General features: G+C 42.5%; 1 protein-coding gene across 2 annotated transcripts in view; it reads left to right on the top strand.

Annotated features, from left to right (window-relative positions):
• LOC126457945 (hemolymph lipopolysaccharide-binding protein-like) overlaps positions 1–19905 on the top strand; it is a 50072-nt gene that overhangs the window by 7393 nt on the left and 22774 nt on the right. Inside the window, exons 2-3 of one of the 2 annotated variants that reach the window (XM_050094674.1) lie at positions 4846–5020; positions 13327–13672. In XM_050094674.1, coding sequence (XP_049950631.1) covers positions 4892–5020; positions 13327–13672 — 475 coding nt within the window. In that variant the 5' untranslated portion in view covers positions 4846–4891. The remainder of the gene's footprint in view (positions 1–4845; positions 5021–13326; positions 13673–19905) is intronic. The other variant, XM_050094675.1, reaches the window with a different exon arrangement.

The following is a 19905-nucleotide window of genomic DNA, read 5'->3' as shown; positions in this document are numbered from 1 at the left end:
GTTCTCTTATCTCCAAAGGTCTCTTTAATTTTCCTGTAGGCGGTATCTATCTTACCCCTAGTGAGATAGGCCTCTACATCCTTACATTTGTCCTCTAGCCATCCCTGCTTAGCCATTTTGCACTTCCTGTCGATCTCATTTTTGAGACGTTTGTATTCCTTTTTGCCTGTTTCGCTTACTGCATTTTTATATTTTCTCCTTTCATCAATTAAATTCAATATTTCTTCTGTTACCCAAGGATTTCTACTAGCCCTCGTCTTTTTACCTACTTGATCCTCTGCTGCCTTCACTACTTCATCCCTCAAAGCTACCCATTCTTCTTCTACTGTATTTATTTCCCCCATTCCTGTCAATTGCTCCCTTATGCTCTCCCTGAATCTCTGTACAACCTCTGGTTCTTTTAGTTTATCCAGGTCCCATCTCCTTAAATTCCCACCTTTTTGCAGTTTCTTCAGTTTTAATCTACAGGTCATAACCAATAGATTGTGGTCAGAGTCCACATCTGCCCCTGGAAATGTCTTACAATTTAAAACCTGGTTCCTAAATCTCTGTCTTACCATTATATAATCTATCTGATACCTTTTAGTATCTCCAGGGTTCTTCCATGTATACAACCTTCTTTCATGATTCTTAAACCAAGTGTTAGTTATGATTATGTTGTGCTCTGTGCAAAATTCTACCAGGCGGCTTCCTCTTTCATTTCTGTCCCCCAATCCATATTCACCTACTATGTTTCCTTCTCTCCCTTTTCCTACACTCGAATTCCAGTCACCCATGACTATTAAATTTTCGTCTCCCTTCACTATCTGAATAATTTCTTTTATTTCATCATACATTTCTTCAATTTCTTCGTCATCTGCAGTTTTTCACTACTCCATCAAATTCTTCTAGCAATATTATATCTCCCACCTCATCTTTATCCATTTCTTCCCTTTCTGTAATACTGTCCTCAAGTTTGTTTTCCTTATATGGCCGTTCTGTACGTGCACCATTTAGCGTCCGTTCGGTATTTAGTACTGTCATGTCAGCAAAGGTTTTCACCAACTTTGATTCCATGTGAGACCCTTGTGCACAACGACTGTATATTACTGTAAGGAAGGATAGGAGTGCAGCAATCAGTGGCAATCCCATTTGTTTTTTATTGTTCTTGGATGTCCAGATTTCAGCTGTAAATAACCATCTTCAGTACATTTGAGTGAGTTACAAGCCAACAGACTCCCAGCAATATTTTACTAGTGTATCGCCAGTAGGAAACCACACATGCGTCTCCGTGGCTGTATTTCCTCTTTGTCATTCCTGCTTTGCCATTTCGCACTTTAAAGTCTTATTGTTTGGTTTTCGGAACTATGTGTTCATTTGAAAACCATGAATTATGCATTAATTCTATTTGGAATTTATTCTGTCATCTTTCCCATCATATTATTTATTAGATCCATACAGTTTTTCTGACTGGAACTGTACAATTTCTGTGCTTTAAGCTACTCTGAAATTTCTTGGAGAGCTACGGGAATACTCGTAGCCTTCTTTTAAACAGATCAAAAAATGTCAGTGGCTTTCAACTTTGAAAAACGCGCACCACACCAATAATAAATTATTAAAATGAGGATGAGTTAAGTAGACTGCTATTTTCATTTGCTTTAGTTTTGAGTACATACAAGACGTTTAGCTCGCAAAAAGTAGTTATTGTGTACCAAATTTGCAAACTTTATTTGCCAATATCGAATGAATAACCTCCTAGAGTACAGTATCTCTTAGAATGGAAGCTTTAAATCTACAAAAGCTCGCCATGAATATCGTATAATAATGATCACTCACAATCTTCTCGTGTATATTTAGAAATTTCAACAACAGTCTTACAACCGATATGTCTAAAAAGAAATTTATGGGATATAATTCACTTTATTCCAAATGTAGTAAGTATGTCAATAGCCGTGGCAGAACAAGTAAAATGATCATGCAGTTTTGTCACATGATGACATGGTTGGAGACCGTGGCTGTTATTTGAAAATAAATTTTGATGGTGTTGAGACAGCAACCAGCCACAAATTTATTTCAAGTGCCGTTATTCGAATGGTACCATTAACGGTTTCGAATCATTACAGTTCATCGTCAGGCGGCTTTCATGCTTTCATTAGAACATATAGTGCGCTTCTTTATTGATTAGTCGTCCTAAAGTATAAATAATACATAACTACAAGCGCGCCCCACAGATGGTTGCGTTACAGATTTGCACTGGGATGTGACGTACGTGAAATGTCGGTCTGGAGTATTTGTTGTCACAGTTTTCGTCCAACAAATTATGTTCCTAGTTTTCTCCACGTTCTTATCGTTACACACATGAATTTGTATCACTGAGCACTTTATATTTGTCATAGAATACATTTCTAACATGCGTCACATGTTTTGATAGATGCAAAGTATTTGCAAATACATGAGGGTCAAAGATGCTATGATATATCGATGTTTTATCATACATCTTTGACACTCATGCACTTGTAAAATGATCATTTTTCTAAAGTTCCTTGATGAATCGCAGGTGAATATGCTGCCAAATGATGCGTAATATCTGACATGCAACAGAATTATTTATAAACACAAATCTAAACTCTTTCTTTTCGATGCGAACCACTGCAATTTATTATTTTCAAACTTCTTACACAGTGAGTGTGACAGAATGAGATGAAGTAACTGTTGTCAATGTTAGGTATTTCATATTACAGTTCATACTCAAGTAAAAATGCGGCATCAGTTAATGGTCATTCAACTTACTCGTTCTACATCAAACGAACAAGTAGTATATAACTACATGTACCCAACTGAAGTAATAGTGTAAGTATTACAGAATATACGCTCCAATAAAAACGAAAGTAACTCATTGGTCCGCCTCTGATCCTTATACAAGCAGTTTTTTGGAGCGCAATTTTTTGATAGTGTTGTTAGACGTCTTGTTGAGGGACACCGTGCCAAATTATGTCCAATGGGCGTGTTAGATCATCAAAATATCTAGCTGGTTTCAGGGCCGTCCCCATAATCCTCCAAAACTTATCAGTCGGGGAGAGATGCGACCTTGATTGTCAAAGTAGGGTTTGGCAAGAACGAAGACAAGCATTAGTAACAATCGCCGTGCATGGGCGGACATTATCTTGCTGAAATGTAAGCCTGGGATGTCTTGCCACGAAGGGCAACATAACTGTGAGTAGAAAGACAACCAAAGGGTTCCTGCTGTGAAATGGAATGGCGCCCCAGACCATCACCGCTGATTGTCGGGCAGTGTGATGGACGACAGGCAAGTTGGTGTTCAACTGGTGTCCAGGGCATCTCCAAACACGTCTTCGCTTGTCATTGGGGCTGACTTCGAACTGAGGCTCATTGCTGAAGACATTTCTACTCCAGTCAATAAAATTTCAGGCCTAAGACGTGTCTGGAGACGTCACGTACAGTGGTGGGATACCACTCTGACAGTCGTACGCCATTCTGTCCGACAGCCAGGAGTGGTGGTCTGAGGTGTCATTTTTTTCCATAGCAGTACCCCTTTGGCTGTCATCCGCGGCACTATCACGGCACGGCGGTACGTCAACGGCTTTCTACTCCCAGTTTCCTTGCCCGTCTTGTCAAACTATATTCCAAGAAGATAATGCCTGCCTGCACAGGGCAAGTGATTCAAGTGCTTGTCTTCATGTTTGCCAAACATACCCTGGCCAGCAGGGTCAGCAAACCTCTCTGAGAATTTCTGATGTATTTTTGGCAGGACTCTCCAACAAGCGCAGGATGTAAACGGTCTAATGCGGCAGTTAGGTATTATTTGTCATGATATACGTCAGGATGACATGGAACAACTCTATCAAACAATGCCAAACCGAATAACTGCTTGGATAAGACACAGACGTGGACCAACACGTTATTGACTTACTCGATTTGTGTCGCTCTTTCTCCTGAATAAATGATCTAATTTTTATGCGACGGTAATCATTTGTTTGTCTATACATGTACATCGTATCTACCGATATCTGTCCCATTAAGATACCAGAGGTTGAAAAATGGTTCTGTGCCGCTGGTCCCGGGGGGAGGGGGGGGGGGAGGGGGGTTCGAGTCCTCCCTCGGGCATGGGTGTGTGTGTTTGTACTTAGGATAATTTAGGTTAAGTAGTGTGTAAGCTTAGTGGCTGATGACCTTAGCAGTTAAGTCCCATAAATTTTCACACACATTTGAATATTTTTTTTGAAAAATGGTTCAAATGGCTCTGAGCACTATGGGACTTAACATCTGAGGTCATCAATCCCCTAGAACTTAGAACTACTTAAACCTAACTAACCTAAGGACATCACATACATCCATGCTCGAGCCAGGATTCGAACCTGTGACGTAGCGGTCGCGCGAACCAGAGTGAAGCGCCTAGAACCGCACGGCCACACAGGCCGGCCCAGAGGTTGAAAATACAGCTACAATTGTAAGGATCTTTTATTTAGAATACGGCCAGTTACGGGCTCTTATACGCCCATATTCAGGTGTTATTAGTTCGTTCTGTGTCCCCGACCGCTGCGGTGGACTAGTACAGAACGTTGTGTATTACCACCAAGCGCAGAGAACTGCAATATATTCTGCCTCTGGTGTAATTCTGAGTTGCGGGTGTTCCTTGTGTCCCATTAGGATAATTACATCGGGTGCGTCTTTTTCAGAGTGTATATTGGGACTCCCATATCATTACTTCCTTAATGATCTGATTTGAAGTAAACACCGCACATGTTTCGTGCCTTTGAGTGTTAAGTACGACTAGAGTTTAGTGAGTAGTTTAGTTTGTTTTCTAACAAATCGTGGAAACCTTTAGTAACCGTAACGTACTCCCAGTTCCAGTGTCACGGCAGTAAGCCAAGTGCTGTCGAGATTTTGAGCCATGTACTTCACCGGCCAGCTTCTGGCAGCGCTGCTGTTGGCGTGCAGCGCGTTCTCTCCAGCCGAGAGCTCCTGCGCCGGCCTTGAGAGCTCCTCGTTTTGCGGCGGTGATGTCTCCGCGGCCCTCAAGGTAACGCACGCCGTCTAACATGCTTCAAGCTACCGTAACATTCTTGACAATTCTTGGGACACTGAAGTAGTAGGCTTTATGTACTTCGTTTCCTGCTACAGTAACACTTTGGATATTACTTAGTTTAGACAAAGTGTCATTCCGTAACAAAAAGCAATTAGAATAGTGAGTGGTTTTTACACAATTACGCACTTAATGAGTTTGTTTAAGTTGTTGGAAATCGTAAGCAAAGATAATCAGCAGATATTCATCATTTGGATTTGCAGGTCCTTGTGTTGACCGTGTTTGCAGTTAAAATTGTAGTACTGAGAAAAAATGGTGTTTTGCAGAACCGGCGGACCTCACATCCTACAAAAATTAGCAGAAACAACAACGAAAACGCCGCCTCAACACCCACCTGGTTATTAATTTTATTACCTGTATGACGACTGCTAGTCTTATGGCAATTTACAATAGTGGAAATCATACGGGTATAAAGGCAAGGGTTCTGCAATAATAGTAGTACGATGACTGATGTATTCATACGTCGTTTTTATTATCAAGACAGTAGATACGTATAAGACAAACAGTCATGATGGAACTACATAGTTTCTTTTGTAACACGAGTAACGAAATAAATCGATTGCATTTCCTGGGTGGGTGGTAAGGGTGGGGTTGGGTTGGGTTGTTTTGGGGAAGGAGACCAGACAGCGAGGTCATCGGTCTCATCGGATTAGGGAAGGATGGGGAAGGAAGTCGGCCGTGCCCTTTGAAGGGAACCATCCCGGCATTTGCCTGGAGCGATTTAGGGAAATCACGGAAAACCTAAATCAGGATGGCCGGGCGCGGGATTGAACCGTCGTCCTCCCGAATGCGAGTCCAGTGTCTAACCACTGCGCCACCTCGCTCGGTTTTCCTGGGTGGAAACCGGTATTTAGGCACTTACTGTCCTGTTGTGTTCTTACATGTTAGTACTTTGTTCAACCCCTATTCTACGTAAGCACCTCAAAAATTATCTACGGCATTGATTTTGTTCGGGTTTGCAGTTCTTGTAGTGACATTGTCACCCACACTACTCGTATTGCTCTTTTCAGCTCACATACGCTATCAAATTGCCTCCCATTTCGATACACACGCCTTGCAAGTGTTCCCCAAAGATTTTCCATGGGCTTAAATTCGGGTTACGTACAGGTCAGGAAAAGACATCGATCCGTTCTCTTCAAAACACTTTTCCATTTTAGCACAAACATACGCAGATACTATATATCTTCAAACACTGGACTTTCGTCCCCTATGTCTTCTAATAAATTCTGTCTCTAACATCGCAGTGTACATATTAAAGTTCATTTTATCGTTCAGCCACCAATGCGAGAGTTGCATTTAGCACAGAAGACTGCCCAAATCATAACATTTCCCGCACCAAAATTGCTGTGTTCTCGAACCACGTCAATCATATTTAAATTATATTTTTCCTCTTCACTGAGGATCACTTTATCTCATTCTGCAGACCATGAAATATGTTTTTCAGTAAATTCCAATCTAGCCTGTTTATATTCAAGTGTTTATAGAGGCTTCTGCAGTTGTTTGTTGAATACAAGATATTTGTAATTTGACAATTTTGTCGTACACGTCTGCCAGTTACTAAAAACTGTGACTCACCAACAAACTGAGAAAAAATGGTTAAAATGTCTCTGAGCACTATGGGACTTAACTTCTGAGGTCATTAGTCCCATAGAACTTAGAACTACTTAGACCTAACTAACCTAAAGACATCACACACATCCATGCCCGCGGCAGGATTCGAACCTGCTACCGTAGCGGTACCGCGGTTCCAGTCTAGCGCCTAGAAACGCTCGGCCACACCGGCCGGCCAAACTGAGAAGAATAACGGTTTGTGGCTCTTGTTTTGCCGAAAATTAACCGTTTCAATTCCTCAGATAATTTTCTACTTTGACGATATTTTCCGTTGTGCCCATACCGCGTGTCCAATCTAAAGAAATTATCAACAACTGCACATCAATCGTTGAAGTTCTTGGCGATTAGAGGGTCCAATTTACATGCGTATACCGATTTTTGCCTTCTCGTCACGTGCTAACTGTTTTCCGCGTAGCACTGTCACAGTCGTGGCTTACATACATAACAAACCATGCCACCAAAGACTTCTGTTTCCTGTCTGCAGTAAAGGGACGTACGCTCACATCAACACCACACAGAGCGACTATCCTTATGCCGAGTTCCATTCTCTATCACCTGGATCGTTGATTTCTTATTATATACTCTACTACTCACATCAAATGTGATACCACAGGATTGTCATCGTCTCTATACTGGATCTCATACTACGGCATATACATTCCACACAACTATTCCAACCGACCACGTTAATTTTCCTACGTATATCCATGCCTTTATACTGATTTCCACGACGGTGTTTTACTATAACTGACTCTTCTCCGCCTCCAAAGCCGAGTGATCAACGCGTCTGATTCTCATGCGGAGGGCTCGGGTTCAGTTTCCGGTACTGCCTGTGATTGTTCCTTGGTGGGAGGACTGGTGCGGGGTGCAGTCCGCCTCGTGGAGCCAATTCTAGTTGAAAGAGAAGTAGCGGCACTAAGGTATGAAAAGTCAACAAAAGTCGGGAGGGATCCCATGCCCCTCTATACCGCAACCAAATGGCAGAGGATGACACGGCGCCCGGTCGACAATATGTCGCTTACTTTCGTCTTTATACAGGGTGGTCCATTGATCGTGATCGGGCCAAATATCTCACGAAATAAGCGTCAAACGAATAAACTACTAAGAACGAAACTTGTCTAGCTTGAAGGGGCAAACCAGGTGGCGCTACGGTTGGCCCACTAGATGGCGCTGCCATAGGTCAAACGGATATCAACTGCATTTTTTTAAAAATAGGAACCCCCATTTTTATTACATATTCGTGTAGTACGTCAAGATATATGAATGTTTTAGTTGGACCACTTTTTTCGCTTTGTGATAGATGGCGCTGTAATAGCCACGAACGTATGGCTCACAATTTTAGACGAACAGTTGGTAACAGGTAGGTTTTCTAAATTAAAATACTGAACGTAGGTAAGTTTGAACATTTTATTTCGGTTGAACCAACGTGATACATGCGCCTTTGTGAACTTATTATTTCTGAGAACGCATGAAGTTACAGCACATTAATGTAATAAATGCTCAAAATGATGTCCGGCAACCTCAATTCATTTGGCAATGCGCGTAACGACATTCCTCTCAACAGCAAGTAGTTCGCCTTCCGTAATTTTCGCACATGTACTGACAATGTGATGACGCATGTTTCCAAGCGTTGTCGGTGAATCACAATAGCAAATATCCATTAACTTTCCCCACAGAAAGATATACGGGGACGTCAAATCCGGTGAACGTGTGGACCATGGTAAAGTGCTTCGACGACCAATCCACTTGTATTGAAATATGCTATTCAATACCGCTTCAACCGCACGCGAGCTATCTGCCGGATATGCATCATGTTGGAAGTACATCGCCATTCTGTCATGCAATGAAACATCTTGTCGTAACATCGGTAGAACATTACGTAGGAAATCAGCATACATTGCACCATTTAGATTGCCATCGATAAAATAGGGGCCTATCCTTCCTCTCGTAATGACCCACCGTACTTTAACCCGCCAAGGGCGCTAATGTTCCACTTGTCGCAGCCATCGTGGAATTTCCGTTGACCAATAGTGCATATTATGCCGGTTTACGTTACCACTGTTGGTGAAAGACGCTTCGTCGCTAAATAGAACACGTGCAAAAAATCTGTCAGCGTCCCGTAATTTCTCTTGTGCCCAGTGGCAGAACTGTACACGACGTTCAAAGTCGTCGCCATGCAATTCCTGGTGCACATAAATATGGTACGGCTGCAATCGATGTTGAAGTAGCATTCTCAAAACCGACATTTTTGAGATTCCCAATTCTCGCGTAATTTGTCTGCTACTGATGTGCGCATTAGCCACGACAGCAGCTAAAACACCTACTTTGGCATCATCATGTGTTGAAAGTCGTGGTTGACGTTTCACATGTAGCTGAACACTTCCTGTTTCCTTAAATGATGTAACTATACGGCGAACGGTCCGGACACTTGGATGATGTCGTGCAGGATACCGAGCAGCATACGCCCGTTGGCATCACAATAGCCACGCATCAACACGATATCGACCTTTTCCGCAATTGGTAAACGGTCCATTTTAACACGGGTAATGTATCACGAAGCAAATACCGTCCGCATTGGAAGAATGTTACGTGATACCACGTACTTGTAAGTTTGTGGCTATTACAGCGCCGTCTGTCACAAAGCGAAAAAAGTGGTCCAACTAAAACATTCATATTTCTTTACTTACTACACGAATATGTAATAAAATTGGGGTTCCTATTTTAAAAAAAACGCAGTTAATATCCATTTGACCTATGGCAGCGCCATCTAGCGGGCCAACCATAGCGCCATTTGGTTTCCCACTTCAAGCTAGACGAGTTTCGTTCTTTGTAGGTTTTTCGTTTGACGCTTATTTCGTGAGATATTTGGCCCGGTCACTATCAATGGGCCACCCTGTATACTGGTGTGCCAAACATAAGGACGTAAGTAACTTTCGCATGATGTTACTGCAAGGGGCATAGCTTTACGAAACTTGGGCCACACACAGAAAGAACTGGTGCTTAGTGTACAAGGCAACTGAAAGAAATACAAAGTGTGACGAACAGAAATGACTTATTCAAATATAATACTTACACTGAACTCATCACGATTTATGTTGGTCCACTGAACGTTAAAAAAAGGCGGGACATTCTTCGTAATAATTGTGATAATCACATATGGCAACGCACGGTCGGCAACGTGTTGCCACACTGGCCACAAGGCTGGTAAGTAGTTTTTGTGACAGGACGTTCGATTCTTCGACCAGAACGAAGCTCTTGGAACGAGTGGATACTCGGCAGATGGACTAGCCTGTCCATTTCCTCCACTTAAATGCCACTGCGCACATGTGGAAAGCGTTGGGTGGACGGTTAAATGCCACTGAGCACATGTGGAAAGCGTTGGGTGGAAGTATTACAACACCTCCGCATGCACAAACGACTATCCACTAGCTGTGGACAGCGTTGGTTGGGGAGTGGTAGGCCCCACCACAAGAGCTCCTTACCAAAAATGTTCAAATGTGTGTGAAATCTTATGGGACTTAACTGCTAAGGTCATCAGTCCCTAAACTTACACGCTGCTTTACCTAAATTATCCTATGGACAAACACACACACCCATGCCTGAGGGAGGACTCGAAACTCCGCCGGGCCAGCCGCACAGTCCACGACTGCAGCGCCCTAGACCGCTCGGCTAATCCCTTGCGGCCAACTCGTTACCAACCTTATCGTTTGCACGGGAGCACGTTGCAGAGGATAGACTGCCGTCCGTGGTGATCACACACCCTATTAAGAACCCTCTCCTGCATTTTGTAATATCCAAGGGACCACTATAAATCGCGGTGACTTCAGTGTACTTATTCTCATTGAATGAATAGTTTCTGTGTGTGTCTCGTTGCGTTTTACTTTCAATTTCCTTCTGCGCTATACTGTGCTGCTTAAATTGTTTCAGAGGAACGTCATTCAGTTATCTAACGTTGTTCTGTGAGCTTTAATCATATCTCTATGCAGCCACCCGAAAACGAAATTACCACTATGCCAGACAAGGCGCCCGGTTACAGATACCTACGCTGCTCGTGCGAAGCTAGGGTGGACTGCTGGTACAAAATTATTCAGTCTGTTGCTAGTACCATGACGTGTTTTTTCACAGGATTATACAAAACAATAACGTTTCAATTTTAATACCAGTATGTAGACATTTACATTTTTCACCAACTAAACTCTTTCTAACCAAATAGATTTTATTTTAGACGAAGTACTATGCACTGGCTCTCAAACGTTCTCTTTATCTGAATTCTGTTATAAATACGTAGAATGTTATGCAGATTAATGACTCAGCTGAAGCGGCTCCTGTAGGTGAAAAATGTAGCTATTCCTTCATATAATACGTTGAGGGTACAAAACATTTTATAATCCGGGCAACCAGAGCTGTAGAAATACATCTTGTCAAATGAAGAACTGCAACAGCTATTAAATTATTCTTTATAAAGGATCATGTAACAGCTGTCGCGGTTCTTCCTTTACTAAGATATTCAGGATGACTTCATTCACTACACAAAAACACGCCACAGCACTGGTCCACTCTCTCATGGCTTAACTTCTTAGAATAGAATGTTATGTTATCATTGGCCGCGCAATAGCAGCCAAGCCATTGCCATCTTGTATTTTGCGAAAATCCAGATAATTCTGAAACGAATTGAAAATATATTCGCCATTTCCTACGCAACTCAATATTAACGGAGCGAATGATACTTTTTTGTAGATCGTAACAGAAAAAGTTGGAAGAATTGTACAACTTACTTATTCATACAGGTAATGAACGCGACATTAACAATAAATTCTGGCATCTGCTTGGTGTAAAGGAAATATAATTGGCTGTAAAAAGCACGTGAATTTCATTACCAAACCACCAGAACCATGGGAATCGTAAGTTTGGAAACACTGTACTTCTTCCGGGCTTACTTGGCAGCGTTACCTGGCAAATGTCGTATAGAGAACGCGGCAAATTCTCCTTGCATGTATCCGCCGCATATTGTCAACACGGACCAGAATGTTTCACACGCGGCTGGCTGTTGCGATCACACGTGGTCGTTGCTACTACAAAAAACGTTCGATATTAACAGGAAGCACCATCCTGATGAATATCTGCAGTTTATCGGGACAGTGTTTCCTTTTAATATTATTGTCATATACTGCCAAGCACAGTCAGAGAATTCAGTCAATAATAAACCGAGGGCTAATCGGAGTAGTGTAAGAGGAATCATCGTGTGATAGGTTATTTGTATTTCCAACAAGCGACTTTCCCGTGCATATCGAAATGTCATAACGGACGGCGCTATATTTTTCCCATTAATAGTATTTTATACACTGAAGCGCCAAAGAAACTGGTATAGGCATGCGTATTCAAATACAGAAATACGTAAACAGGCAGAATATAGCGCTACGGTCGGCAGCGCCTAGATGACCAGTTTCTGGCGCAGTCGTTAGATCGTTTACTGCTGCTACAATGGCAGGTTATCAAGATTTATATGAGTTTGAACGTGGTGTTATAATCGGCGCACGAGCGATGGGAGACATAATCTCCGTCGTAGCGATGAAGAGGGAATTTTCCTGTACGACCATTTCATGAGTGTTACGTGAATATCAGGAATCCGGTAAAACATCAAATCTCCAACATCGATGCGGCCGGAAGTAGATCCTGCAAGAACGGAACCAACGATGACTGAAGAGAATCGTTCAACGTGACAAAAGTTCAACCTTTCCGCAAAATGCTGCAAATTTCGGTACTGGGCCATCAACAAGTGCCAGCGTGCGAAGCATTCAACAAAACATCATCGATTTGAGCTTTCGGAACTGAAGGGCTACCGGTGTATCTTTGATGAGTGCACGACACGAAGCTTTACGCCTCGTCTGGGCCCGTCAATTCCGTAGTTGGACTTTTCATGACTGGTGACATGTTACCTGGTCGGACGAGTCTCGTTTCGAATTATTTCGAGTGGATGGACGTGTATGCGTATGCACACAACCTCGTGAATCCATGCACTCTCCATGTCAGCAGGGGAATTTTTTTACCTTGTGGACGCTCTGCAGTGGTATGGGGCGTGTGTAGTTGGAGTGATATGAGACCCCTGATACGTCTAAATACGACTCTGACAGGTCACATGTACGTAAGCATCCTGCCTGATCACCTACATCGATTCATGTACATTATGCATTCCGACGAACTTGGACAATTCCAGCAGGACAAAGCGACACCGTACACGTCCGTAATTGCTAGAGAGTGGCTCTAGGATCACTTTTCTGAGTTTAAACACTTCCGCTGGCCTCCAAACTCCCCAGACATGAACGTTATTGAGCATATCTGGGATGCCTCGCAACGTGCTGCTCCGAAAATATCTCCACCCCTCTTATTCTTACGGATTTATGGACAGCCTCTCCATCACTATGTCAGAGATTAGTCGAGTAGCTGCCACGTCATGTTGCGGCACTCCTGCGTGCTCACGGAAGGGGGGGGGGGCACACGATGTTAGGCAGGTGTACCAGTGTTTCTTCGGCTCTTCAGTGTAGATATGAGGCTAATTTGTTAATTTACTGCATGATTAACGAAGCAGCCTTCACGAAACGAGTTAACACGTTTAAGAGTTCCTTCGGTTTCAGCTGACACTGACAGACGATCCAGTGGTGCCGGTACCAATTCGCAAGAGGTTGGCGCCGACGCCTGCTACAACTACTGCAGCGACATTGGCAACGAGGCTACCACTGACTACTGAGTCATCAACAACTTCGGTGAACACGGAAGATCCCGGGGAAATGCTGTACACATTCAATTACGAGGATTACGGCAGCTACGAATTCACACATCTGGGGCCAAGATTTGACGAGGCAGAGAAGACAGCAGAAGAGAAGGAAAGAGAGAGAGTGGAAAAAGAACGCAAAGAGTACGAGGCAAAGTACTGCGCCGACCAGGCTGGCGACATCGAAGTCACCAATCTGCAGGACACTGGTAAGGTTACAGTTTTCATATTCTGCTCGTATTACGGCATCCTGTATTTTCTTGTAGCTTGCTCAAGACTCGTCGGTTCCTGACGTTTCACAAAGTAACATGTAAGACATTGAGGATCCAGAAATAATAGGAAGATCGTTGCATGCACAATGGATAGTCGTAAAATTTTAGATACTAATTCGAAATTATTGAGTTATACCATGAAACTTAGTCTCGCTCTGTTTTTTGTCCTTCGATGTGACACATTTGTGACAACAATGGATTAGCTTGCGAAGATTTTGGTTGCAGAATTTTGAAAATAGATGGTTCAAACCGCTCTGAGCATTATGGGACTTAACTTCTGAGGTCATCAGTCCCCTAGAACTTAGAACTACTTAAACCTAACTAACCTAACGACATCACACTCATCCATGCCCGAGGCAGGATTCGAACCTGCGACCGTAGCAGTCGCGCGCTTCCAGACTGTAGTGCCTAGAACCGCTCGGCCACTCCAGCTGGCCAGAATTGTACACTTCGCTTGCTCAGAAAACGTTCCAACTCGGTTTGTACCAATCGCTGCTAATAAATATCATAAACGTAATCTACAGCAGTCTGCAAATTAATTGAGATAAGCTCATACACTGATCAGTGAGAACATAATGACCACCGACCTAGAATCGATGTAAACCCGTCCACGCGATAGCAGTGTGGTCTGGCGAGGACTGACTTCCACCTGCACTCCAGGATCTCTCTGCTGAGCAGAAGGAGGACGCCAAGATATCTCAAATTACGCTTTCCTTAAATCGGTCAGAGGATGTGAATGGACCATTTAAGGCAGTTAATGAATTACTTTTGAGAAAAACTTTGATCCGTTTGGAAAGAGGTGGCCACCCCTGATTCCTAAACACATGCGCTCAGATGTTCTACAGAAATTCCATGACACACCTGAGGCCAGACATTTAGGATTTATCTTTATATATATAATTCTACTGTACGTGTGTATGTCACTGAACTCCTCCTAAACGGCTGGACCAATTTGAATGAATTTTGTTGTTTGTGTTTGGGTGGCGACCTGGATGGTTTAGATTCACAAATCTGCCCGGCAGATGGCGCTGCAGTCGGTATCTAGGTTATTTATCTATACTGCAACTAAACGGCTGGATCGATTTGAATGAATTTTTGTGAATGCATTCAAGTTGGGGCCTGGAAAATTAACATTCTTAAATCTGCACGGTAGGTGGCGTTGCATTTTTGTGTGCAGTATTGAACGTATTATATTCAGATATAAGTTACGTGCATAGGATTTCGTTTATTTTTCGATATTTTCATTTGAGTGTATTATATTATGTGTATTTCGTTATTTTGCCATTTTAATTTCTTTGTACAGCGTCTTTGGATATTTAAGGTGTCGCATTTCAATGAATATTAAGTGTGTTATATTCACATAAAGTTACGTACATAAAACAATGCCACGTCTTCGTGGACGAGGAGGATATATTGGTTGGCGGACTCGGAATTCACAATTAGTCCAGAACCGTCGGTTAAATAGATCGGCAGAAGATCAATTGACGGACTGACGGACAATGAAAATGTAAGAAACCATGCTGCAATCAGACATGCTAATGAAAGTCAAGAACAACGCAACGAACGCCTTCGAGCTAATGCATTGAGACAAAGACCGGCCGCACGCTGCCAGCACAACCATATCGAGCAGAAGGAGGAGCGAGAAATTGTGGGTATTTTAGAACCGTTTTTACAGAATCACAACCAGTTGGTCCAGTTCAATACCGTTTCAAACAGACTGCAAAACGACAACTATATGATTGTCATCACATCAGACAAAGTACCATCTGGGCAGGACGCAAGCCGATAAAATGCACCGACCATTAATGAAGTTGCAGTTGTTATGGTTGACGACGCATTGGAACGTCGAGGTAAACGAATCCAACGCAGAGATAATACAGTGCGTGGGTTCGGAAACGAGCTATTTTAGCCGCAAAAAATATCGATGTTGACGCTATTAACTTCAAAATACAACAGTCATTGCCCGGCAATGAGATATTGCTCAAATCGATCGACTCTGTTACCGATCCTGACGAAGCGGTCAACTGTCCTGTTAAAATTTTGAATTCGCTGGATTTACCAGGAATGCCACCACATAACTTGCGATTAAAAATTGGCTCACCTATCATTTTGCTTCGGAATTTAAATGCACCTTAGCTATGCCACGATACAAGATTAGTCATAAAAAAATTATGGGCAATGTTCTTGAAGCTACAATTTTGATCGGCGAATTTGAAGGTGAAGTTGTTCTCCTGCCACGAATCCAAATGATCCTGTCAGACTCACCCATTCCATTCAGACGTCTGCAATTTCCAATTCGCTTGGCATTTGCCATGACTATTAATAAGTCACAAGGTCAAACAATGTCGATTTGTAGGTTGGATCTAGAAAATCTGGTCTTTTCACATGGCCAATTATATGTGGCGTGTTCTCGCGATGGGAAACCATCAAGTTTATTGATTTATGCTCCTCAGGAATTGACTAAAAATATTGTTCATCAACTCGCATTAAGATAAAATTAAACAGACATTATTGATTATAACGAATTGTTTTTAGAAAAATTGATGTTATTTAAAAATAAAGAATAATGAAATTATTATATTATTTTTCTTTCATTTCATACTGCGTTTAATATCTTAATCGCTTGAAATGTCATGCAGGATAACGTCTGTCGGGTCCGCTAGTTAAGACATAAGATAGAATCCGCAAGAGATTTTTCTGGCCAGGTTTATTTAGGACTGGGGATGGTAGACAGTCATCATGTGATGAGTAAGTTACACCGACAGTTTATCTCTGTCATAAGATTAGATTGAAAAACATTCACTCGATCCGTAATTAACGACCATGGGGCACCGTGTTTTAATACTATGTCTTCTACAATGAATTTGGCTACCTCGAATGCTTCGGCTATTTTCACGGCTTTTGTAATGGCATAGGGTGTCCGATAATCAGTGCAAACAATAATCCATCTATTGCCACTAGCAGACGTTGGAAATCGTCCGAGGAGGTCAATCCCAACACGCTGGAAAGGCGTTTCGGCTGGTGGAACTGGTATGAGTCTGTCAGGTGGTTTCTGAGGAACTGCCTTTCTCCTCTGGCACTCACGACAGCGCGACACATAGTGATGGACACTCCTAAATAAACCTTTCCAGAAAAATCTGTTGCGGATTCTATCGTATGTCTTAATAAATACTAAATGTCCGGCCTCAGTTGTGCCATAGAATTTCTGTAGAACATCTAAGCGCATGTGTTTAGGAATCACTGGTGCCACCTCTTACCTAGCGGTTCAAAGTTTTTCTTGCAAAGTAATCCGTTAACCACCTTAAATTGTACTTTCACATCCTCTGACCGATTTAAGGAAAGCATAATTTGAGATATCTTGGCGTCCTTCTCCCTCTCAGCCGAGAGATCCTGGAGTGCAGCGAGACAGTCACTACCTTCATAAAAGTCTTCAAGGTCTTGCACAGGGTTTCTTGACAGACTGTCGGCATCTTGGTGTTTTCTTCCACTTTTGGACACTATGGTAATGTCATACTCTTGAAGACGTCGTGCCCACCTGGCATGTCGTCCTGTTGGATCCTTAAGACCCGTCAGCCAACAAAGTGAATGATGGTCTGTAACAACTGTGAATGGCCTTCCATAGAGATACTGTCGAAATTTGGACATGGCCCAGATTACAGCAAGGCATTCTCTTTCTGTAGTTGAGTAGTTTCTCTCGGCTTTTGTGAGTGTCCTAGAAGCACAGGCTACATTCGAAATTTGCACCAGAACAGCACCGATCCCATACCCACTGGCATCTGTGTGTAGTTCTGTAGGTGCTCTCTCATCATACAGATGATGTACAGGGTCAGTCGTAAGAACTTTTTGATTCACATCGAAAGAATTTTGTAGAGCACCACCCCAGATAAATTTAGCATTGGCTTTTAACAACTCTTGGAGTGGCCTGGTTTTGATACAAATGTCTTTGATAAAACGACGTTAATAAGAACATAATCTGAGGAAGCTTCTCACATCTCTAATACTTTTGGGAGTAGGAAATTCCATTATAGATCTCACCTTTTCTGGGTCTGGCCACTCACCTTCGTTTGACACAAGGTGTCCAAGTATTTTTATTTCTTTTGCTCCAAAACGACACTTTCATGGACTAAGTTTCAGTCCGCCTTGTTGGAGACACTTAAGAGCAGCCTTCAGTCTTTTTATATGTTCATTAAATGTCTCTGAGAACACTGTAATGTCATCTAAATAACAAAGGCACATTGTCCACTTCAGGTGACTTAGAAGATCATCCATTTAAAAGTTGCTGGTGCATTATACAAACCAAATGGCATTACCTTAAACTCATATAGGCCCTCAGAGGTGATGAATGCAGCTTTCTCACTATCAGCCTCACCTACATCGATTTGCCAGTATCCCAAGTACATGTCCATGGTTGAAAAAAACTTAGCCCCCTTTAGACAGTCTAGTGTATCGTCAATTCGTGGAAGAGGGCAAACGTCCTTTCTAGTTACCTTATTCAGCTTCCTGTAATCAACACAAAAGCGTCAACTGCCACCCTTCTTCCTGATGACCACCACTAGTGACGACCTTCTTCTGTTGTTCCTTAGTGACATCTGGTGATAGTCGAGCTAGAAGAGTTTGTCTCGCCAGAGACTCGGCATGGGGGGTTTCTATGACGCTCAGCTGTTCCGTAATTAACGGCTCAACGTTTGCCACGCACATGTGTCTTGGAAGGATCTGTAGTTCTCGGCGATAGTTAACTATCCACAGTTTACCGAAGCCGTTCTTAAACGAGGCAACAGAGGCTGCGATGACCTAGCTTCAGTGGTATGCTTCTCTTACATTCCACTACAAGATCCATGGGTTGATGAATGGCATGACACGTGACAGTGCTGACTGCAGGAATGATCACTTCATTCAGCACACAGTCTCCACACACTCTGATGCGCATCTTCCTGTCCACAGTATCTCATTTCGTCTAGCATAGTCTTCGAGCAACCACAATCTATAATTGACTAAAAAGCTTTCAAAAAGTCCCATCCGAGAATTACGTCATGACTACACTCTTGTAAGTCGACGAATTCTAAGGGCTGTGTGTGGACACTTATACCCACATGAATGACACATCTTCCTGTAGGTTTTACATATTTCCCATTATCCATCTTCAGCAGAGATTCAAAAACGGCTGGCATGCTCCTAAATATATAAATCTTGCACTTCGAGTGATTATAAATGTCTAACTTCCAATGAAGAGTAACATTTTAGTGTTCAAGGATACAGAGTAAGAGTTGTCAGGAAAAGCGCTCATGATGTCGTGAGAGCTGAGCACCTTGAACAGACTTTACCATCCCACGATATTGTTTTAGGGCTTGTTCTTTGCAAGTAGCCCTCAGGCACTAGTTCCAGTTGATGGCATGATGAATTAAGCCAAATACGTCGAAATCCTTAGGCACAGGATTGTGCCATTCCTACATACCGTTTCAGAGGGCGGAGGAAGGAACATTTCAACATTATCTGGCTCGTTATCACACTCCTAAAGCAGTCAAGAAGTTCACGTAAGTAAACAACATTAATGTGCATCAGTGATCTGGTAACTAACCAGACATAAACCGCATGCAGAATTGGTACATAATTGTGAGGTGTCTTGGTAAAATGGTCTGTTCAACAAAAGAACGCATAGTAGTATATGTGGTAAAAGTATGGTCTCATGACAGAGTAGTAAGAAAAATTTACCTAACCTGGTCGAACGTATGCCACAACATGTTCAGAAGCTTATTAAAGCTAAAGGACACATTATTTATTAATATTCATTAAGCTAGCAACTGCATTATACATATACTAATAAATGTGCACAGGTAAAGTTTAATCGTCTTCTCTCAGTTTATTTGCACACTGCTGTAGGTGTGAGCAGCAATCTTAGTGGCTTTCATTTACAATCTTTACTTACATAAAACAAATATTATACAGTAGTTTCGGGGCTGTAATGTCATTAGATCTCAGTTCTGGTGGCTACTATCCCTACGCCAACCAATCTCAGTGCATTGAGAGCATCTTTGGTGTCACCAACTCTCTGTGTGACGTCCAATTCAGGTCACTGCTAGCAGCTACTCGGAAAGTGCTACTCGCAACGTACAGGCGTGATCCGGATTATGACTCCAAACATCAACTTTTCCGTGTTCGTCTTCGTCTGCTCT

The sequence above is a fragment of the Schistocerca serialis genome, chromosome 2, assembly GCF_023864345.2.
Source record: "Schistocerca serialis cubense isolate TAMUIC-IGC-003099 chromosome 2, iqSchSeri2.2, whole genome shotgun sequence".
In the NCBI taxonomy this organism is placed as follows: domain Eukaryota; kingdom Metazoa; phylum Arthropoda; class Insecta; order Orthoptera; family Acrididae; genus Schistocerca; species Schistocerca serialis.
Note: the sequence above shows the minus strand (reverse complement) of the source record. Positions and strands in the feature narration are given on the sequence as shown.